The sequence below is a fragment of the Haliotis rufescens genome, unplaced genomic scaffold (genome assembly GCF_023055435.1).
Source record: "Haliotis rufescens isolate VD_foot unplaced genomic scaffold, xgHalRufe1.0.p SCAF_9, whole genome shotgun sequence".
Classification (NCBI taxonomy): Eukaryota; Metazoa; Mollusca; class Gastropoda; order Lepetellida; family Haliotidae; genus Haliotis; species Haliotis rufescens.
In genome coordinates this window covers 5976164-6001019 of record NW_025964383.1, presented here as the reverse complement: position 1 = coordinate 6001019, position 24856 = coordinate 5976164, and the positions used below count along the sequence as shown (strand labels likewise).

Genomic DNA, 24856 nt, shown 5'->3' with positions numbered 1-24856 from the left:
CAATAAGGAGGGAAGTGCACGTGTTGCACGTGCATCACGTGTTGCACGACGCCATTGCCGATAACTGCCGGCTGGGTTACCTTGATCTGCAGGTGTATTCACATTATCTGCTTCTTTTCTTTCTCGGGTTGAAAATTATTGTAACCTTATTGCAGTTGATATCTGAAGAAAATATTGTATTTTTTCTTTTTCTTTTACTTGGAGAACGATACCTATTTTAAGTGTGACTTTGAATACGGTATGGCCGTGGTCATCGTGGAAAATTAAGGATGTACGTGGTGTCAGTATGGACCATGGGGGATGTACGTGTCGCAGGACCATGGAGGGTGAACGTGGTGTCAGTATGGACCATGGGGGATGTACGTGTCGCAGGACCATGGAGGGTGAACGTGGTGTCAGTATGGACCATGGGGGATGTACGTGTCGCAGGACCATGGGGGGTGAACGTGGTGTCAGTATGGACCATGGGGGATGTACGTGGTGTCAGTATGGACCATGGGGGATGTACGTGGTGTCAGTATGGACCATGGGGGATGTACGTGGTGTCAGTATGGACCATGGGGGATGTACGTGGTGTCAGTATGGACCATGGAGGATGTACGTGTCGCAGGACCATGGAGGGTGAACGTGGTGTCAGTATGGACCATGGGGGGTGTACGTGGTGTCAGTATGGACCATGGGGGATGTACGTGGTGTCAGTATGTACCATGGGGGATGTACGTGGTGTCAGTATGGACCATGGGGGATGTACGTGGTGTCAGTATGGACCATGGGGGGTGTACGTATCGCAGGACCATGGAGGGTGAACGTGGTGTCAGTATGTACCATGGGGGTGTACGTGGTGTCAGTATGGACCATGGGGGATGTACGTGGTGTCAGTATGTACCATGGGGGATGTACGTGTCGCAGGACCATGGAGGGTGAACGTGGTGTCAGTATGGACCATGGAGGGTGAACGTGGTGTCAGTATGGACCATGGGGGGTGTACGTGGTGTCAGTATGGACCATGGGGGATGTACGTGTCGCAGGGCCATGGAGGGTGAACGTGGTGTCAGTATGGACCATGGGGGATGTACGTGGTGTCAGTATGGACCATGGGGGATGTACGTGGTGTCAGTATGGACCATGGGGGATGTACGTGGTGTCAGTATGGACCATGGAGGATGTACGTGGTGTCAGTATGGACCATGGGGGATGTACGTGGTGTCAGTATGGACCATGGGGGATGTACGTGTCGCAGGACCATGGAGGGTGAACGTGGTGTCAGTATGGACCATGGGGGGTGTACGTGGTGTCAGTATGGACCATGGGGGATGTACGTGGTGTCAGTATGGACCATGGGGGATGTACGTGTCGCAGGACCATGGAGGGTGAACGTGGTGTCAGTATGGACCATGGGGGATGTACGTGGTGTCAGTATGGACCATGGGGGATGTACGTGGTGTCAGTATGTACCATGGGGGATGTACGTGTCGCAGGACCATGGAGGGTGAACGTGGTGTCAGTATGGACCATGGGGGGTGTACGTGGTGTCAGTATGGACCATGGGGGATGTACGTGTCGCAGGGCCATGGAGGGTGTACGTGGTGTCAGTATGGACCATGGGGGGGTGTACGTGGTGTCAGTATGGTCCATACGTGGTGTCAGTATGTACCATGGGGGATGTACGTGTCGCAGGGCCATGGAGGGTGTACGTGGTGTCAGTATGGACGATGGGGGGTGTACGTGGTGTCCGGACCATGGAGGGTGAACGTGGTGTCAGGACCATGGAGGGTGAACGTGATGTCAGGATGGACCATGGAGGGTGAACGTGGTGTCAGGATGGACCATGAAGGGTGAACATTGTGTCAGGACCATGGAGGGCGAACGTGGTGTCAGGACCATGGAGGGTGTATGTGGTGTCATGATTGACCGTTGAGGTTGAACTAGGTGTCAGGACCATGGAGGATGAACGTTGTGTCCATGAAGGGGATGTCAACATGGATCATGAAGGGGATGTCAACATGGATCATGAAGGGGATGTCAACATGGATCATGGAGGGGATGTCAACATGGATCATGGAGGGGATGTCAACATTGATCATGGAGGGGATGTCAACATGGATCATGGAGGGGATGTCAACATCGATCATGAAGGTGATGTCAACATGGATCATGGGGGGGATGTCAACATGGATCATGGGGGGGATGTCAACATGGATCATGAAGGGGATGTCAACATCGATCATGAAGGGGATGTCAACAGGGATCATGGAGGGGATGTCAACAAGGAGCATGAAGGGGATGTCAACAAGGAGCATGAAGGGGATGTCAACATGGATCATGGAGGGGATGTCAACATGGATCATGGAGGGGATGTCAACATGGATCATGGAGGGGATGTCAACATTGATCATGGAGGGGATGTCAACATGGATCATGGAGGGGATGTCAACATGGATCATGGAGGGGATGTCAACATGGATCATGGAGGGGATGTCAACATGGATCATGGAGGGGATGTCAACATGGATCATGGAGGGGATGTCAACATGGATCATGGAGGGAATGTCAACATGGATCATGGAGGGGATGTCAACAGGGATCATGAAGGGGATGTCAACATGGATCATGGAGGGGATGTCAACAGGGATCATGGAATGGGTGTCAACAGGGATCATGGAGGGGTGTCAACATGGTTCATGGAAGGGGTGTCAACAGGGATCATGGAAGGGGTGTCAACATGGATCATGGAGGATTGGGGGGGGGGGGGAGTCAACATGGATTATGGATTCACTTACAACTTAATATATCTGATTGTGTCGTTATTATTCCACGTTAACCTTGATTATTATTTGATATATCATTTTATTTAAAATAAGCTGTTGTAAAATATATAATTACTTATTGAATCCAACTGGTGATCTCATTTCCACTGTAACATAAAGTTGCCCAGCTTTGGAACAAACACAGTATCTTAAGGTGGTGTGGTGTGTATCATGATGGTGTGGCTCGATCATTTAATTACCGACATCTCATGGTTGGTCACATATTACTTTTACAAAGAGGCCAAGTAAGAGTGACGCTGCTAGCAGGGTACCTGGACACAAGGCGTATCAGCCGCACCCCACCTCCTAAACCTGGGCCTTTCTGTGTGTGTGTTAATAAGAAATGTTGCACCAATAAAGAAAATGCGACACATGTACTAAGAAGTGCCAGTCGGGACCACCTCCCCGCGATGGGGCCTGGTATGATTGTATGTCAGAACCTGCCACACGGACGCGTGTGAAGTACCCCACCAATGGAGATACCTTCTGACGGCTTCTCGAACATGCTTCTCAGCCAATACTCAACATATGCCAGTTTTTAGAAGGCACGAGCGTGTAAACATCAACACATCAGAGAAATTAGGGGAGCGATTTCTCTCTTGTTTCGGACCGACATGGTGCACATGTTGACTGTCAGAACAGCCGCTACTCCTACTTACCTCTCAAGATCTTTCGATAACGACGCGAGGTTACGCGCTAATGGAAATATTTGTACCATTACATGATTGTCCAACTTTTTCCTTTTTTCCTTATCACCCATATATGGATGGGGCATTTTGTTTCCTGAAACATCTAGCGTACTGCTATAGGCATGGATCTAGTCTATACGTCATCTAATTGAAAGTTGCAACATCTAGCGTACTGCTATAGGCATGGATCTAGTCTATACGTCATCTAATTGTAAGTTGCAACATCTAGCGTACTGCTATAGGCATGGATCTAGTCTATAAGTCATCTTATTGAAAGTTGCAACATCTAGCGTACTGCTATAGGCATGGATCTAGTCTATACGTCATCTAATTGTAAGTTGCAACATCTAGCGTACTGCTATAGGCATGGATCTAGTCTATACGTCATCTAATTGAAAGTTGCAACATCAAGCGTACTGATATAGGCATGGATCTAGTCTATACGTCATCTAATTGAAAGTTGCAACATCTAGCGTCCTGCAATAGGCATGGATCTAGTCTATAGTCATCTAATTGAAAGTTGCAACATCTAGTGTACTGCTATAGGCATGGATCTAGTCTATACGTCATCTGTTGTAAGTTGCAACATATATAGTGCACTGCAATAGGCATGGATCTAGTCTATAGTCATCTAATTGAAAGTTGCAACATCTAGCGTACTGCTATAGGCATGGATCTAGTCTATACGTCATCTGTTGTAAGTTGCAACATATATAGTGCACTGCAATAGGCATGGATCTAGTCTATAGTCATCTAATTGAAAGTTGCAACATCTAGCGTACTGCTATAGGCATGGATCTAGTCTATACGTCATCTGTTGTAAGTTGCAACATCTAGCGTACTGCTATAGGCATGGATCTAGTCTATACGTCATCTGTTGTAAGTTGCAACATCTAGCGTACTGCTATAGGCATGGATCTAGTCTATACGTCATCTGTTGTAAGTTGCAACATATATAGTGCACTGCAATAGGCATGGATCTAGTCTATAGTCATCTAATTGAAAGTTGCAACATCTAGCGTACTGCTATAGGCATGGATCTAGTCTATAGTCATATGTTGTAAGTTGCAACATCTAGCGTACTGCAATAGGCATGGATCTAGTCTATACGTCATCTGTTGTAAGTTGCAACATATATAGTGCACTGCAATAGGCATGGATCTAGTCTATAGTCATCTAATTGAAAGTTGCAACATCTAGCGTACTGCTATAGGCATGGATCTAGTCTATACGTCATCTGTTGTAAGTTGCAACATATATAGTGCACTGCAATAGGCCTGGATCTAGTCTATAGTCATCTAATTGAAAGTTGCAACATCTAGCGTACTGCTATAGGCATGGATCTAGTCTATACGTCATCTGTTGTAAGTTGCAACATATATAGTGCACTGCAATAGGCATGGATCTAGTCTATACGTCATCTAATTGAAAGTTGCAACATCTAGCGTACTGCTATAGGCATGGATCTAGTCTATACGTCATCTGTTGTAAGTTGCAACATCTAGCGTACTGCTATAGGCATGGATCTAGTCTATAGTCATCTAATTGAAAGTTGCAACATCTAGCGTACTGCTATAGGCATGGATCTAGTCTATACGTCATCTGTTGTAAGTTGCAACATCTAGCGTACTGCAATAGGCATGGATCTAGTCTATAGTCATCTAATTGAAAGTTGCAACATCTAGCGTACTGCTATAGGCATGGATCTAGTCTATACGTCATCTGTTGTAAGTTGCAACATCTAGCGTACTGCTATAGGCATGGATCTAGTCTATAGTCATCTAATTGAAAGTTGCAACATCTAGCGTACTGCTATAGGCATGGATCTAGTCTATACGTCATCTGTTGTAAGTTGCAACATCTAGTGTACTGCTATAGGCATGGATCTAGTCTATAGTCATCTAATTGAAAGTTGCAACATCTAGCGTACTGCTATAGGCATGGATCTAGTCTATACGTCATCTGTTGTAAGTTGCAACATATATAGTGCACTGCAATAGGCATGGATCTAGTCTATAGTCATCTAATTGAAAGTTGCAACATCTAGCGTACTGCTATAGGCATGGATCTAGTCTATACGTCATCTGTTGTAAGTTGCAACATATATAGTGCACTGCAATAGGCATGGATCTAGTCTATACGTCATCTAATTGAAAGTTGCAACATCTAGCGTACTGCTATAGGCATGGATCTAGTCTATACGTCATCTGTTGTAAGTTGCAACATATATAGTGCACTGCAATAGGCATGGATCTAGTCTATAGTCATCTAATTGAAAGTTGCAACATCTAGCGTACTGCTATAGGCATGGATCTAGTCTATAGTCATATGTTGTAAGTTGCAACATCTAGCGTACTGCAATAGGCATGGATCTAGTCTATACGTCATCTAATTGAAAGTTGCAACATCTAGCGTACTGCTATAGGCATGGATCTAGTCTATACGTCATCTAATTGAAAGTTGCAACATCTAGCGTACTGCAATAGGCATGGATCTAGTCTATACGTCATCTGTTGTAAGTTGCAACATCTAGTGCACTGCAATAGGCATGGATCTAGTCTATAGTCATCTAATTGCGTTTATTCTACCAGAGGTCAATAGTAGCACAGCTTCGATTTCTGTCTTGTGTGCGTTTATTCTACCAGTGGTCAATAGTAGCACAGCTTCTGTCTGGTGGGATTTAATTCAACCTGAGGTCAAAAGCAGTATAGCTGCTGTCCAGTATACGTTAACTCAATCCGTTCACACGAATTTGAATAGTTGAAATATTTGACATTACATTTGCTTTATGGTATGACTCACATATGTGATAGGGTTTAACCAATTTAGGTAAGTTAGAGTTATTTATAAATCATGTCATGCCACTGGTTATAAATTGACCTTAAAGATATTAATTACATATGAATTATACAAAACACCTTCTTTAACCCGAACAGAAGTGAGCACGGCTTAAACATGTAACCCGTGAAGTGCTAAATCTGTATTGAAGTGAAACCATCGGCCGCATGTCGAGATGAAACTGTTTAGACACAATTATAGTTTTTTTTTGTATCTCCCAAGAATGCGTAGATAACGCGAGAGAAGTAAGAAAGACGAGATTTGAGTTGTTCTGCGGACGCGACTCTCATCAGCGCTGAGTGATGGCCGCCATATTTACCTTCTCCGCTGTCAGGGAATGATAAAGCCAGCCACTTTTTTCCACGTTATTTCTGTTTTCTAAATAAAGCTCCCGTCTTGTCTGATGTGGTTTGGATCGCTCGTTCTTGGAATTTCAGGAATGGCGGAAAAGATGAGTATGGAGGGTCGGTAAGGACAAACTAAAAATTCCCGATTCTTGGTCATGTCAAATAACGTTTCCGCTCTCCTGCTGACATTCTAAGATGCTTGGTAGCGTAAGAAAAACAAATATGTAGCAACATTCTAGGAAAACGCTAACAATAAGAACCCGGCCCGATTGGGAGACAGTACAGTCGTTTGACTGCCACACACGTGAATAAAGTATCTCTACTCGAAAGTCGAATGACATGTGAATGTATATGCACATGTATTGGAATGCGCACATACAACGAATGCGAACTAAACATTTAAACACCAAGCTATTTAAAACAGTGAATGACAGTTGATATGTGTTACGAGCTGACAAGATGAACATTTTAGATAGCAGCTTGACCTGGTCCACTTTATCTGGCATCTTTCTTCGGTGTGGCTGGCTACACGGATTGCACGTGCACAACATGTCAGACCCGAGGAATACCACCGGCCTGAATACCACATCATATATCACCGTTGCTCTTTGCATCGCGCTGCGTGTTTGTTACAGCGATATGCCCTGTTATGCAACAGTAAGTGTCATGGTGTTGTGTGGTCAGGAAGACGCTAAGTCGATATGAACAAACATTAAACTCAAGGGTGCCTCACAACAAACCAGGACTTCAAATTGTTCATGAAATTCACCCGACAGTGCGTATGCATCATCTTTGGAAACTAGCATCCGTTCATCCAACACACCAACTGTGTATATCATCCACGATATATCTGGCATCATTCAAACCTGGTGACGTAATCTGTGCACAGTGCCACACCATAGTACCTGACTGTAGAAAACATGTCATCATTGAATGTGAAGGACTCTTACAAGAGAGAAATCAGATGTGCAATAGACTTTCTTCAATGCTGCACATAAACTAAACTGGGAGGCAAAAGAAAGTGTAGGTCGAGTTCCATGATCGATAAAAAAAATAACAAGAAGAGGTTTTGTTGTGAATTATAATATAATCTAGGAAGGGGTAACAAATGATTGATCAACTACAGTTTGAATGAAATTGTGCAATCACAGGTAATGTAAGCTCAAGGTAAACAATGGTGGGGTAAGAAATTTCATTTTCAAAAGTTCAAAAAAATTGTCAGACACACTACAAGTTCATTGTCGACACAGTTGCCTTCAATAGCGTGTATGACCTCCAGCTGCCTCAATGCATGCTGTGATACGCTGCCTCATCGATGACGTCAGTCTTCTGATGACGTGGACTGGAATCCGTTGCCACTCGTCTATCAGGGCCTGCTGCAATTCTTGTCTGTTGACGGGAGGCTGATGGCGTGCTCTAATCTGTCTGTCAAGATGGTCCCACAGATGTTCAATAGGATTCATATCAGGTGAGTGGACAGGCCAGGGCAAAACGTCAACGTTCTGCTGGTTTAGAAAATTCCGAGTCAGTCTTGCAGTATGGGGCCTGGCATTGTCGTGTTGAAACAATGTCCCCTGCTGTTGGTTTTGTAAGGACGGAAGCACAACTGGCTGCAACACTTGGTCTCTGTACTGCACAGCGTTCAGGTTTCCTGTATAATCACCAAATCAGTCTTCTGATCTCCACAAATACCGCCCAACATCATGACACCTCCCCCGCCGAATGGATGGACCTCTCGAATACACGCCGGAGCCAAACGACGTTCCCCTCTGCTTCGATAAACTCGTTCTCTGCCGTCATTTCGAATCAAGTTAAACCGACTTTCATCAGTAAACAGCACTCGACGCCAATTTCTCACTTGCCAGCGTCGAACCTGCCTCGCCAACGCAGTCTCAGGCGTCGATGTTGAGCAGTCAGTTCAATTCCTCGGAAAGGACGATACGCTCGGATTCCAGCAGCACGAAGTCGTCGTAGTACTGTACGTTGGCTAATGGGATGTCCCAACGTTGTTGCTGCCGTCGCCGTTACGAATCTGTTTCGCAGGTGAATGAGCCGTATCTGACCGTCTTCCAGTGGTGTTGTCACTCGGGGTCGTCCGGTTCTAGGCCTGTCCTTTGTCCTCCCTGTCTGCCTGTACCGTTGAATCAGCATGGCTACTGTCAATGGTGTACAACCAAACCTTCTGGCAATTTGGACCTGTGTTGCCCCCATTTCGGCCATACCGATGGCTCTCTCTCTCTCTCTCTCTCTCTCTCTCTCTCTCTCTCTCTCTCTCTCTCTCTCTCTCTCTCTCTCTCTCTCTCTCCCTCTCTCTCTCTCTCTCTCTCTCACTCTCTCTCTGCTCCTGTGACAGTCGTAGCATTTCTTTTGTGTGCTTTCATCACGTGTGGTTATACCCTGCAGACGAACGCATTTATACAGCTATTTTTTTGTCACCGCACGAGCGCCGTCAAAGGTGGCGCGTTCGGGTGAGGTGTTTTTTTGGTACCTGTTCCTGGGCAGTCATATTCCCAATACCTACTTTCCACTAGTTATCGCTGTTTTTAAGAAAATTACAAATTGCCAACCTATACGTTTTTTTGCCGCTTAGTGTATTTTCATACTATTTGTGACCAGGGTGATACTGCAATGAGGAACTATTTGCTTTGAGGAGATCGCAACACTTGATGTTGTGATGACTTTAGCACATGGATACAATGTGTGTTGGTTGTCTCAAAAACATATATCTATATAAGTCTTTGCTTGTCTCAAAGTGTGTACATGGGTTATTGTAGGTTTTGCATCAAACAAAGTATGTTCATTTATGATATATGACTTAATTTACTCTCATATGTACCCTTCAATTATTGGAGGAAATAAAGAATGTCTCTGCATAAGTACAAAGTGTCTTCTCGGATACGGAAGGAGAGTAATGTTTGCATAATGTCTTTTTTTGTTTCTTGTTTACGTCCATGTTGGCATTTTACTGTTGTGAAGTTTTTCACGCATGGCCCGTCAGGACCGCCGTACATTCCTTAGCTTTCCAACTGGTTTTATGATTTCTTGTCCTAGGATCGGTTACAACTTGGAATAGAAAAAACTTGTACTGAAAATAAACAGAAGTTCTCCCTTGTCTCTCATTTTGTCCTACTTTTGTCTATTTCCTGGCATTATGAAGTGCAGGAGATGTAACACAAACACGTTTTCCATGTATTAAGTTGGGAGTAAATCTTGCCAACATGCCACAGAAAGCTACGTTTTGAAAGCAACACATCATTAACCCTCGTCGTGTCACGTGATAACGGTCACATACGCTGGTCTTTGTTTATTTTCTCGACCATTATTTTGAATAGCAACACTACCAGAAACACACATGCAGGGCTATTCTCTGAGGGGATATGTAAACTATAGCCTTAACGCTGCATGTTCAGTGAGCGAGACTGTTACCAGACAAGATGGGTGTACAGACTAAACACACTCACACGGCCACACACGCTACAATGCTATATATGTTCCTTACACCTGCCTTCTGATTTGTGGCGAAGGCAACAGTTAGAAGTCTTTTGTTGGTATAACTTATTCTGTGGGCGCCACGACAATGTAACACATGATGGCTCTTCCTCAGTTGAACTGTAGTACTTTGGAAATACCCTGCACACCATCAGCTTGAATGTCAATGCATGGACTTTCGTCGCTATCGCTCATTGTCCCAGAAGCAATTGTCCGTATGTCCAGTAATAGCACACAACATACGCCAATGGCCGTCTGTCTAAAGGATACCATACAGGAGAGACCAACGGTCGTCTGTCCAATGGCTACCATATAGCCATGCTTTTCTCTGTTCTATGGTTACCATACAGCAGACACCAACGTCCCTCTGTTCTATGGTTACCATACAGCAGACACCAACGTCATTCTGTTCTATGGTTACCATACAGCAGACACCAACGTCCCTCTGTTCTATGGTTATCATACAGCAGACACCAACGTCCTTGTGTTCTATGGTTACCATACAGCAGACACCAACGTCCCTCTGTTCTATGGTTACCATACAGTAGACACCAACGTCCTTGTGTTCTATGGTTACCATACAGTAGACATCAACGCCCTTCTGTTCTATGGTTACCATACAGCAGACACCAACGTCCTTCTGTTCTATGGCAACCATACAGTAGACATCAACGTCCTTGTGTTCTATGGTTATCATACAGCAGACACCAACGTCCCTCTGTTCTATGGCAACCATACAATAGACAACAACGTCCCTCTGTTCTATGGTTATCATACAGCAGACACCAACGTCCTTCTGTTCTATGGTTACCATACAGCAGACACCAACGTCCTTCTGTTCTATGGTTACCATACAGCAGACACCAACGTCCTTCTGTTCTATGGTTACCATACAGCAGACACCAACGCCTTCTGTTCTATGGTTACCATACAGCAGACACCAACGTCCTTCTGTTCTATGGTTACCATACAGCAGACACCAACGTCCCTCTGTTCTATGGTTACCATACAGTAGACACCAACGTCCTTGTGTTCTATGGTTACCATACAGTAGACACCAACGCCCTTCTGTTCTATGGTTATCATACAGCAGACACCGACGTCCCTCTGTTCTATGGCTACCATACAGCAGACACCAACATCCTTCTGTTCTATGGTTATCATACAGCAGACACCGACGTCCCTCTGTTCTATGGTTATCATACAGCAGACACCAACGTCCTTCTGTTCTATGGTTACCATACAGCAGACACCAACGTCCTTCTGTTCTATGGTTATCATACAGCAGACACCGACGTCCCTCTGTTCTATGGTTATCATACAGCAGACACCAACATCCTTCTGTTCTATGGTTACCATACAGCAGACACCAACGTCCCTCTGTTCTATGGTTATCATACAGCAGACACCTCAGTGACGTTGTATATATGACGACGTTATTTTTGAGAGAGGAATATCTAGTGAGTTGTTCCCCATAGGTGTAGCTGTACAACGCAGATAAACACGATGGCCGAACGATCGCATCCCAAAGCGTGATAGATATGACACTCGGTATTAGGAGAAAAAGGTACAGGGAATCGACGTGAAGATTGTGAGAATATGCGGGAATACCCACCTATTCATGATAATGGACTTGTCCGACATTGCCGAGGTCGAATTCTATTGTTGGAGTCATCATTATTTAAATACGGGTCAAAATTTTTAAAGCTTGTATATTTTATCATCATCCTTAAACAGGCTGAACATAATGTTGATATCTCATATAAAAAAAAAATCACTCCCACTCGTCGTTTATTTAGTATACATATATGGATATTTATACAATCTAAATTCATCTCGCATGGCAGGAATGCAATCAATATTGCGAAAAAGGGTATTTACCTTTATCGGGATACTTCTGTTAAAATTATTAAATGAAATTCTATAGAGCATTCATCACTGATTTTGTGCGTAATCTAGGAACGCGTACATCATAACATTTACTCAGCAGAAAGAAACACACATAGAGTCATCAGGGCACTATTATATTTATAGGATGAGCCGTTTCAGAGCACACATGGATAATATTTGATCTGGGACAGGTGTTTCTACATACTCAGACTATCGTTTATTGAGCACTCAATCAGATGTCGCGACTTCAGTGAATGTCACTTATCGATTTGTTCACCTGACCTTTAGTTAATCTCCTATAAATTTTTTGCAATGCTAAATGATTTATCGGCAAGCCCCTGTAACCGAGATACCCTCCTGGATCACAGTGACCCCAGTGCCGCTGGAAAACCAGTATCGTCGTTGAAGCAGGTCCATACCTCGATCACGGGAGATAAACCGTCAAAGGACGTGTATTGTCCTTAAGTTACATCAGGTACAAACACCGTCAAAGGGCGTGTATTGTCCTTATGTTATGTCAGGTACAAACACCAGCACAGGACGTGTATTGTCCTTATGTTATGTCAGGTACAAACACCAGCACAGGACGTGTATTGTCCTTATGTTATGTCAGGTACAAACACCAGCACAGGACGTGTATTGTCCTTAAGTTACATCAGGTACAAACACCGTCAAAGGGCGTGTATTGTCCTTATGTTATGTCAGGTACAAACACCAGCACAGGACGTGTATTGTCCTTATGTTATATCAGGTACAAACACTAGCACAGGACGTGTATTGTCCTTATGTTATGTCAGGTACAAACACCAGCACAGGACGTGTATTGTCCTTATGTTATGTCAGGTACAAACACCAGCACAGGACGTGTAATGTCCTTATGTTATATCAGGTACAAACACCAGCACAGGACGTGTATTGTCCTTATGTTATATCATGTACAAACACCAGCACAGGACGTGTATTGTCCTTATGTTATGTCAGGTACAAACACTAGCACAGGACGTGTATTTTCCTTATGTTTTATCAGGTACAAACACCAGCACACGACGTGTAATGTCCTTATGTTATATCAGGTACAAACACCAGCACAGGACGTGTATTGTCCTTATATTATGTCAGGTACAAACACCAGCACAGGACGTGTATTGTCCTTATGTTATGTCAGGAACAAACACCAGCACAGGATGTGTATTGTCCTTATGTTATGTCAGGTACTAACACCAGCACAGGACGTGTATTGTCCTTATGTTACGTCAGGTACAAACACCAGCACAGGACGTGTATTGTCCCTATGTTATGTCAGGTACAAACACCAGCACAGGACGTGTATTGTCCTTATGTTATGTCAGGTACAAACACCAGCACAGGACGTGTATTGTCCTTATGTTATGTCAGGTACAAACAACAGCACAGGACGTGTATTGTCCTTATGTTATGTCAGGTACAAACACCAGCACAGGACGTGTATTGTCCTTATGTTATGCCAGGTACATACCCCAGCACAGGACGTGTATTGTCCTTTTGTTATGTCAGGTACAAACACCAGCACAGGACGTGTAATGTCCTTATGTTATGTCAGGTACAAACACCATCACAGGACGTGTATTGTCCTTATGTTATGTCAGGTACAAACACCAGTACAGGACGTGTATTGTCCTTATGTTATGTCAGGTACAAACACCAGCACAGGACGTGTATTGTCCTTATGTTATGTCAGGTACAAACACTAGCACAGGACGTGTATTGTCCTTATGTTATGTCAGGTACAAACACCAGCACAGGACGTGTATTGTCCTTATGTTATGCCAGGTACATACCCCAGCACAGGACGTGTATTGTCCTTGTGTTATGTCAGGTACAAACACCAGCACAGGACGTGTAATTTCCTTATGTTATGTCAGGTACAAACACCAGCACAGGACGTGTATTGTCCTAATGTTATGTCAGGTACAAACACCAGCACAGGACGTGTATTGTCCTTATGTTATGTCAGGTACAAACACCAGCGCAGGACGTGTATTGTCCTTATGTTATGTCAGGTACAAACACCAGCACAGGACGTGTATTGTCCTTATGTTATATCAGGTACAAACACCAGCACAGGACGTGTATTATCCTTATCTTATGTCAGGTACATACCCCAGCGCAGGACGTGTATTGTCCTTATGTTATGTCAGGTACAAACACCAGCACAGGACGTGTAATGTCCTTATGTTATGTCAGGTACAAACACCAGCACAGGACGTGTATTGTCCTTATGTTATGTCAGGTACACACACACCAGCACACGACGTGTATTGTCCTTATGTTATGTCAGGTACATACACCAGCACAGGACGTGTATTGTCCTTATGTTATGTCAGGTACAAACCCAGCACGGGACGTGTATTGTCCTTATGTTATGTCAGGTACAAACCCAGCACAGGACGTGTATTGTTCTTATGGTATGTCAGGTACATACACCAGCACAGGACGTGTATTGTTCTTATGGTATGTCAGGTACAAATACCAGCACGGGACGTGTATTGTCCTTATGTTATGTCAGGTACAAACACCAGCACAGGACGTGTATTGTCCTTATGTTATGTCAGGTACAAACACCAGCACAGGACGTGTATTGTCCTTATGTTATGTCAGGTACATACCCCAGCACAGGACGTGTATTGTCCTTGTGTTATGTCAGGTACAAACACCAGCACAGGACGTGTAATGTCCTTATGTTATGTCAGGTACAAACACCAGCACAGGACGTGTATTGTCCTTATGTTATGTCAGGTACAAACACCAGCACAGGACGTGTATTGTCCTTATGTTATGTCAGGTACAAACACCAGCACAGGACGTGTAATGTCCTTATGTTATGTCAGGTACAAACACCAGCACAGGACGTGTATTGTCCTTATGTTATGTCAGGTACAAACACCAGCACAGGACGTGTATTGTCCTTATGTTATGTCAGGTACAAACACCAGCACAGGACGTGTATTGTCCTTATGTTATGTCAGGTAGAAACACCAGCACAGGACGTGTATTGTCCTTATGTTATGTCAGGTACAAACACCAGCACAGGACGTGTATTGTCCTTATGTTATGTCAGGTACAAACACCAGCACAGGACGTGTATTGTCCTTATGTTATGCCAGGTAGATACCCCAGCACAGGACGTGTATTGTCCTTGTGTTATGTCAGGTACAAACACCAGCACAGGACGTGTAATGTCCTTATGTTATGTCAGGTACAAACACCAGCACAGGACGTGTATTGTCCTTATCTTTTGTCAGGTACAAACACCAGCACAGGACGTGTATTGTCCTTATGTTATGTCAGGTACAAACACCAGCACAGGACGTGTATTATCCTTATGTTATATCAGGTACAAACACCAGCACAGGACGTGTAATGTCCTTATGTTATGTCAGGTACAAACACCATCACAGGACGTGTATTGTCCTTATGTTATGTCAGGTACACACACACCAGCAAACGACGTGTATTGTCCTTATGTTATGTCAGGTACATACACCAGCACGGGACGTGTATTGTCCTTATGTTATGTCAGGTACAAACCCAGCACGGGACGTGTATTGTCCTTATGTTATGTTAGGTACAAACACCAGCACAGGACGTGTATTGTTCTTATGGTATGTCAGGTACATACACCAGCACAGGACGTGTATTGTTCTTATGGTATGTCAGGTACAAATACCAGCACGGGACGTGTATTGTCCTTATGTTATGTCAGGTACAAACCCAGCACAGGACGTGTATTGTTCTTATGGTATGTCAGGTACATGCACCAGCACAGGACGTGTATTGTCCTTATGGTATGTCAGGTACAAACCCAGCACAGGACGTGTGTGTGGCATTATACTAGTGATGGTAGAGCAGGTCACGTGTGTGTGGCAGTATACTAGTGATGGTAGAGCTTGGCACGTGTGTGTGGCATTATACTAGTGATGGTAGAGTCTGTCACGTGTGTGTGGCATTATACCAGTGATGGTAGAGCAGGTCACGTGTGTGTGGCATTATACTAGTGATGGTAGAGCTGGTCACGTGTGTGTGGCAGTATACTAGTGATGGTAGGGCAGGTCACGTGTGTGTTGCAGTATACTAGTGATGGTAGAGCTGGTCACGTGTGTGTGGCATTATACTAGTGATTGTAGAGCTGGTCACGTGTGTGTGGCATTATACTAGTGATGGTAGAGCTGGTTTCGTTTGTGTGGCATTATATTGCTGATGGTAGAGCTGGTCACGTGTGTGTGGCATTATACTAGTGATTGTGGAGCTTGTCACGTGTGTGTGGCCGTATACTAGTGATGGTAGAGCTGGTTACGTTTGTGTGGCATTATATTGCTGATGGTAGAGCTGGTCACGGGTGTGTGGCATTATACTAGTGATTGTAGAGCTGGTTACGTTTGTGTGGCATTATATTGCTGATGGTAGAGCTGGTCACGGGTGTGTGACATTATACTAGTGATTGTAGAGCTGGTCACGTGTGTGTGGCATTATACTAGTGATGGTAGAGTTTGTCACGTGTGTGTGACATAATACTAGTGATGGTAGAGCTGGTCACGTGTGTGTGGCATTATACTAGTGATTGTAGGGCTGGTTACGTGTGTGTGGCATTATACTAGTGATGGTAGAGTTTGTCACGTGTGTGTGTGGCATTATACTAGTGATGGTAGAGGTGGTTACGTTTGTGTGGCATAATATTGCTGATGGTAAAGCTGGTCACGGGTGTGTGGCATTATACTAGTGATGGTAGAGCTGGTCACGTGTGTGTGGCAGTATACTAGTTATGGAAGAGTTTGACACGTGTGTGTGGCATTATACTAGTGATGGTAGAGTTTGTCACGTGTGTGTGGCATTATACTAGTGATGGTAGAGTTTGACACGTGTGTGTGGCAGTATACTAGTGATGGTAGAGTTTGACACGTGTGTGTGGCATTATACTAGTGATTGTAGAGCTGGTCACGTGTGTGTGGCATTATACTAGTGATGGTAGAGTTTGACACGTGTGTGTGGCAGTATACTAGTGATGGTAGAGCTGGTTACGTGTGTGTGGCATTATACTAGTGATAGTAGGGCTGGTCACGTGTGTGTGGCAATATACTAGTGCTGGTGACGTGTGTGGCAGTATGTTAGTGATTGTAGGGCTGCTATTTTAGCATCCAGTTTGTTACTTGAACCTTGACCTAAAACTTAACTGAAGATGTAGAAAGCGAGCGGCTTTGACACGTTGCATTATCTATCTTCCCTGCGTGACAAGAATTGTATTTATATGCACCCGTAGGTTATCATTGATAAAATATCTGTGTACTTAGCCCAGTTACTGGTTGTTACTTGTGTCACTTGCAGATGGTGGTTCTTTACTGTCAGCCATCGATCATATTCTTAGTCAATATTGGACTGCAACTATTTCACAACTGAAACATATTTAGCATATCATCTATTTGTCTGGGGGCGGGGCGGGGTGCTGGTGGGGTTGGGGGTTGGGATTTCGTATCGAAGTTAGATACTTTTGTATTTATTATTTATAAATTAAACTATTAGCCTTATTTTTTTTAAAGAAATATACCTTGCAACAATGTCATTTTTATCTGAAGCATAATTATTTTCGGGGACAATTTGTTTTTTCGATAAAATCACACGAGAGAAGTGTGTGATACCACATATGGATGTTCAATGTATACGTACGTGAGGCTGTATTCAACATATGAATGTTCAATGTATACGTACGTGAGGCTGTCGTCAACAACTGATACCACATATGGATGTTCAATGTATACGTACGTGAGGCTGTAGTCAACAACTGATACCACATATGGATGTTCAATGTATAAGTACGTGAGGCTGTATTCAACATATGGATGTTCAATGTATACGTACGTGAAGCTGTAGTCAACAACTGATACCACATATGGATGTTCAATGTATACGTACGTGAGGCTGTCGTCAACAACTGATACCACATATGGATGTTCAATGTATACGTACGTGAGGCTGTCGTCAACAACTGATACCACATATGGATGTTCAATGTATACGTACGTGAGGCTGTCGTCAACAACTGATATCACATATGGATGTTCAATGTATACGTACGTGAGGCTGTATTCAACATATGGATGTTCAATGTATACGTACGTGAGGCTGTCGTCAACAACTGATACCACATATGGATGTTCAATGTATACGTACGTGAGGCTGTATTCAACATATGGATGTTCAATGTATACGTACGTGAGGCTGTCGTCAACAACTGATACCACATATGGATGTTCAATGTATACGTACGTGAGGCTGTCGTCAACAACTGATACCACATATGGATGTTCAATGTATACGTACGTGAGGCTGTCGTCAACAACTGATACCAAATATGGAAATGAGACATGGATGGGGGTGGAGGATGTAATTTTGTATCGAGATTAAATATTCTTTAAGTTACGGCTGCAAAACGAGATGGTTTTTTTATTTAAAAAAGCTATGAGCCTGAATTTTGTTAAAAGAAAACTACGTTGCAATATCTTTTCAAAGGTCTTAATGTTTTACCTCCTTTATTTTTCATGTCGTTACGAACTAAAAAAGTATGTAATCGGAACAATTCATTGATAGCAGTATACAATTCTTTATATCATAAATCATTTTCATTCATTCACTCGGAACAAAGAATCCGTAATCAACAACAATTCACAGAGACATAGGCACACTTGTCTGACTGCAACCTGTAGGCCGGTGTTGTAACCAGCATAAGAAAGCCAGTTGCCGTGGGCTACTTCTGTGATGTGAAGGGCTTGTGTTTGTGTACATAGCGTGGGCAGCCTCCCACCCGGCCTTGTGCACAAGTTTTATAAATACCACTGTAGATGTGGAGCGACGCTGATAAAACTGCCTATTTCCGCCCATTAAGCGTATGTCCACGGTGACAGTGTATGGCCAATTCCATGTGGTCGCCTACTGCAGCGGCCACCGCTGTGGCGGGGGTACCAGAAGTCAGGGCTATCGTTAAACACCCACTTCATGTTCAGCAAGCAACACCAGAAATCCAGTCCCGCGAAATACATATAACTTCATCGAATACATTCTTCATCAGTTTTACATTAGAAAATATCCAAGCCGTGCATTAATTTCTTGCATAATTACTTCTTACATGATGCACACTCTTCAAATTGTCCACAGCGTTATATACAAGTAGCGCCACTTTGCCGTCTGGCTGGGGCAACTCAAGCATGCATGTGGTGTGTTTGAGCTGGGGCATCACAAGTTCTGGTCATTGTCGGAAGTGGGAGACCTGTTACTTACCAGCCAATCCTGCTAAACAGGTTCTTTTGGGGTACACACAGCCTGAGAATACTGTATAGAGAATACCGCATGTCCTCCTATACATGACAATTATAGAACATTTGTGAGAAACCAGTGGAGCGGGCTTAACATTTTGTTGTCGTCAACGTCGTGAAGCCATGTTTGTCCCGTGTGTAGGGCCAGCGGGGAGAGAGGGGGCTCTCAGATGCAGCTTGGTAACTGTGCTATTAAAGTCTAGAGATAATCTAATAAGGAATAGGCATGAGAGAACTTAAACCTTACTGTATTTTGTTTTTTCAATTTTACACATACAATGGACATTGACGCCAGTAAGGCTTGAACCCAGATCAACATACGGTGTTCTTTATTTAGGGCAGTACTTCTGGGGCATCACTCAGGAAGGAGAGGTTGTATAGTTTTCAGACTTGAATATTGATCAAGGCTTTCAAACGTTACTTTCAGAATAATGAAAATGGTTTAAAATATTTTGGGACGAAACCCATATAGCATACAAATGAAAACATACTTTGCCCGACTATTTGCATTTTCACAGGTGATATTATAGTCAGTGACGCCCGTTACTACAACATATAGATAGGGCCCTGCAAACACATTTATAATAATAATAATAATAATAATAATAATAATAATAATAACAACAACAAAAACAGGTTGTAGATGTGTATAAATGTATGTTGATGAAATCATTAGCCAGTGTGCCGACGTTGCCACGAGGTAGACAACTATTGTGTGTCGGTGCGCTTTGACATAGACAGGGACTGGAGACGTTCCATCATAAACATATCGAATATAATAACACATGAATGCCCCAGCACCTGTGTCACATCACGTGATCTTGTCTAAGGTTGAGGCGACCTTGGCATAAAGGAAGCCTTGTGCAGAGCCCATGTTAACAACAATCATCCATTCACTACTGCATTGTAAATCCGTTTACAGGTTTATCTGATTTTCCTAGACCCCAGAAAAAGTAAAGAGGACATGGTGTGAGTATAAATGATGTAAGGAGTGTGTCTTTGTCGCGTACACGTGTCAACTGAGCCAATAGCTCAAAGCCTTCACACGGCTAGTCGCTTATGGCCGTAAGGTAAAAATGATATATCCACAAAGCTTTCAAGCAACAGTGGACCTTACCGTTACATTCATGTGTTACTGGTCCCATAAGGGTGTAACTCACGCCCCTCCACTGAGAGATAAAAGTGCCGTTTTCCATGCCAGGAAGACAAAGGGGATGTATTTATTGATATTTTTTAGAGCAAAATAAATCAATACAGGTTGTAGAAGGTCCCCACACACGGCAACTAAAAATTACATTGTAAGTGATCCAAAATGACTGCAACCCTCACCCTAACCCTAACCCTGTCTGGACGCCAGGATATCCCAACGTAGGGAAATGTAAACGGAATTACATCTAAACCTTTACTCTCAAATTGTTAAGCCGAAGAGTGCTTCTAACTGGTGCCAGAGTGCCAGGCTCAGAGATAGGTCTACTTCACCACAGCACATGATGGAATGTCTGGAGGATACACAGTGACATGACATGACACCAACTATTTTATGCGCTCTATGCCAAATGCAGCCCTTCTACAACTGCCAAAATCTCAAAAATATCAGACACAAAATCTATGAAAAAAATCGAAGGCAAAGAATGATGTCTGGGGCGAGGAACCGCAGTGAATATCAAATAAAAACCATTCCTGACAGGCAAAAAGTTAATTATGTGGCTGCGACCCTAGGTTGGAGCTCTGTAGGGGATTTGGAAACCGCTAACGCTTGCACTTGCTATTGCTGTCTCGCCAAATATTGATCCACAGACAGCGTTGGGAGGGAGGGGCTTTTGGGTCATAGACCTTCACATGATCGGAGTAGTAGACACACTGACCACACTTACATAACTTATTGTTTATACAGACAGTGTGATTAAATGAGGTTGTAGCCCACACGAGCATACGTGATTCGTTGGAAAACGTCATGCTGAATGAGTGTATTGTAATGTTTACAGATACATTCAGGATTAACGTTAGACGTTAGATGTTAAAGTCTTGGGGTTCAGAGGAATAACAGAGTATTTAACAGGGTTCTCTCACATTCTGAAATGGCCGTGGCTGGTGACATGCAAGAGAATACCTTGCCTGTCAATTATGTCACGGTCTACAGGCTGTCACACACTGCGGCGCGTGCTGGATGACACCTACTGCGTCACGGTCTACAGGCTGTCACACACTGCGGCGCGTGCTGGATGACACCTACTGCGTCACGGTCTACAGGCTGTCACACACTGTGGCACGTGCTGGATGACACCGACTGCGTCACGGTCTACAGGCTGTCACACACTGCGGTGCGTGCTGGATGACACCGACTGCGTCACGGTCTACAAGCTGTCACACACTGTGGCACGTGCTGGATGACACCGACAGCGTCACGGTCTACAGGCTGTCGCGCACTGCGACAAGTGCTGAATGACACCGACTGCGTCACGGTCTATAGGCTGTCGCGCACTGTGGCACGTGCTGGATGACACCGACTGCGTCACGGTCTATAGGCTGTCGCGCACTGCATGTGCTGGATGACACCGACTGCGTCACGGTCTACAAGGTGTCACGCACTGCGTCACGTGCTGGATACACCGACTGCGTCACGGTCTACAAGGTGTCACGCACTGCGGCACGTGCTGGATGACACCGACTGCGTCACGGTCTACAGGCTGTCACACACTGTGGCACGTGCTGGATACACCGACTGCGTCACGGTTACAAGGTGTCACGCACTGCGGCACGTGCTGGATGACACCAACTGCGTCACGGTCTACAAGCTGTCACGCACTGCGTCACGTGCTGGATGACACCGACTGCGTCACGGTTACAAGGTGTCACGCACTGCGGCACGTGCTGGATGACACCGACTGCGTCACGGTCTATAAGCTGTCACGCACTGCATGTGCTGAATGACACCGACTGCGTCACGGTCTACAGGCTGTCACACACTGTGGCACGTGCTGGATGACACCGACTGCGTCACGGTTACAAGGTGTCACGCACTGCGTCACGTGCTGGATGACACCGACTGCGTCACGGTCTACAAGGTGTCACGCACAGCGGCACGTGCTGGATACACCGACTGCGTCACGGTTACAAGGTGTCACGCACTGCAGCACGTCCCGGATGACACCGACTGCGTCACGGTCTACAAGGTGTCACGCACAGCGGCACGTGCTGGATACACCGACTGCGTCACGGTTACAAGGTGTCACGCACTGCAGCACGTCCCGGATGACACCGACTGCGTCACGGTTACAAGGTGTCACACACTGCAGCACGTCCCGGATGACACCGACTGCGTCACGGTGTACAGGCTGTTGCGCTCTGCTGTCTCACATGGCCTGTGATGTAAGTATAGCTGAGACTGCAACCACACTGTGGGGATTACAAGTTGTTTTCTCAAGGAGAGGTAAACTAAGGACGAAGACGTCATAAGGGGTCCGGACCCCTCCTTTTTAAAATCAAATGTATGTATGTGGTAGGCAGTACCACTGACGTAGAGAGGATTTTGATATTTAATTGGAACCCACCCTTTTGAGAATGCTGGATCCGCCCTTGAACGGTTTTCGTCCGTAATTTTTTTTATCTTAACTGTACATTTTACGTCTTATAATGTCTCTCCTTCTAAACACTTACAGGATATATCTTATAATTTACAACTTTCATTCAGTTGTTTAGATCACTTTGACAGTACCCAATAACAATTCCCTCATGTTAAAAATCCCAAGACGAATAGCATGTCCTGCTGCCTGTGGTGGTCGGCCAGTTGGGGTAGTTGCATTTCATCTGTGCTGATTGCTGTTAATGACTGGGCTATACGTTTCTTCTTGTAGCTGGGAAAATATGCCCCTAATGTTGCCCTATTGTGATATGATCGAAGACAATTCCATTGTATATCTTTCGGGGAAGAATAGTGACAAATTAAACCGTTTACTTAAACATGTTTCCAATCACCGAAACAACAACTAATAATAATCTAAGTATGTTTCTATTCGAACTAGTCTGTTATCGTATTTGACAAACAATAATTATAGATAGATCTCACCCTTTTTGCCTTTATTTTGATAAAAGCTAATTATGAAACATGGACCATATCATACAAGATTTAGTGCATGACTGGGACCACATGCAACACATTGCCAGTCTTCATTGATTATTTTGAAATTGCTGCTGGTAAAGAAATGCGTAGTTGATTTGGTGTGATTAGTTTAAAGTATGGCTATTTTCAACAGATATAACAGAAGTAAATAAAATGTAATTCATAAAAAAGCTATGCAGCCTACTAAACATCTTACATTTTTCAGTAAAATTTGGACGCTTCATTTATGTAAAGGTAAAATAGTCAAGCAGTAGTCACGAGAGGTGGGGGTTAGGATTTGGGGAAGGGGAGACATTATCCCCCGAATGATCTGTGTCGCACTGTTACGGAAGCTGAGATTGCGCATGTCGTCAATCACTGCTTCCGGATTAAGTGATAACATTATTGGCCTGCTTTAATATTAGCTTGCTGCCACTTCTTATGAAGTCAGGTCCTTACTGCTTGCTTGACGTGATTTAATGTTATGTAAATTATTCTGATGAACTCTTGGGTGAGTGTGGGACTTTAAGATTGCTGGAAATATCGCAAGGTAGGTTGGAAACTGGATCGTACTTGTAACGTGTTCGTGTATCAAACTGACAGCACGATAACACCCTCGCTTCTCGGATGAATTAAGAAAATCGCATTGATGACAAGTCATACATACAATCTTAAGTTGTTAAATTAACATCAGTGTATCGTTTGGAATGCTGATTGTACTTATGTTAAAGTTCGTTTTGTCACGTTAGTTCTCCGCGGCCCCAGGCTGAACATGACAGTACTTATAGCTAATCAAGGTAAACCTACTGACTGTATGTAGTGTCAGGCAAGTTAAACCTTCTGACTGTATGTAGTGTCAGGCAAGGTAAACCTACTGACTGTATGTAGTGTCAGGCAAGGTAAACCTACTGACTGTATGTAGTGTCAGGCAAGGTAAACCTACTGACTGTGTAGTGTCAGGCAAGGTAAACCTACTGACTATGTAGTGTCAGGCAAGGTAAACCTACTGACTGTATGTAGTGTCAGGCAAGGTAAACCTACTGACTGTATGTAGTGTCAGGCAAGGTAAACCTACTGACTATGAAGTGTCAGGCAAGGTAAACCTACTGACTGTATGAAGTGTCAGGCAAGGTAAACCTACTGACTGTATGTAGTGTCAGGCAAGGTAAACCTACTGCCTGTATGTAGTGTCAGGCAAGGTAAACCTACTGACTGTATGTAGTGTGAGGCAAGGTAAACCTACTGACTGTATGTAGTGTCAGGCAAGGTAAACCTACTGACTGTATGAAGTGTGAGGCAAGGTAAACCTACTGACTGTATGTAGTGTCAGGCAAGGTAAACCTACTGACTGTATGTA

General features: G+C 44.1%; 2 protein-coding genes across 8 annotated transcripts in view; one reads left to right on the top strand and one right to left on the bottom strand.

Annotated features, from left to right (window-relative positions):
- The window catches only part of LOC124151447 (muscleblind-like protein 2a), a 411834-nt gene that overhangs the window by 122801 nt on the left and 264177 nt on the right, over positions 1-24856 (top strand). For 4 of the 7 annotated variants that reach the window (XM_048390568.1, XM_048390571.1, XM_048390569.1 and 1 more), the window contains exon 1: positions 23876-24049. The exons of 1 other annotated variant lie outside the window; for it this stretch is intronic. The gene's annotated coding sequence lies outside the window, so the exon portion shown is untranslated. Of the gene's footprint in view, positions 1-23874; positions 24050-24856 lie in introns of those variants that run through there. 2 more of the 7 variants (XM_048390570.1, XM_048390572.1) reach the window with 2 other exon arrangements.
- LOC125377479 lies at positions 1926-2660 on the bottom strand. Its single transcript, XM_048391059.1, has one exon. It carries the CDS (start codon positions 2658-2660, stop codon positions 1926-1928), a length of 735 nt encoding a protein of 244 aa, XP_048247016.1.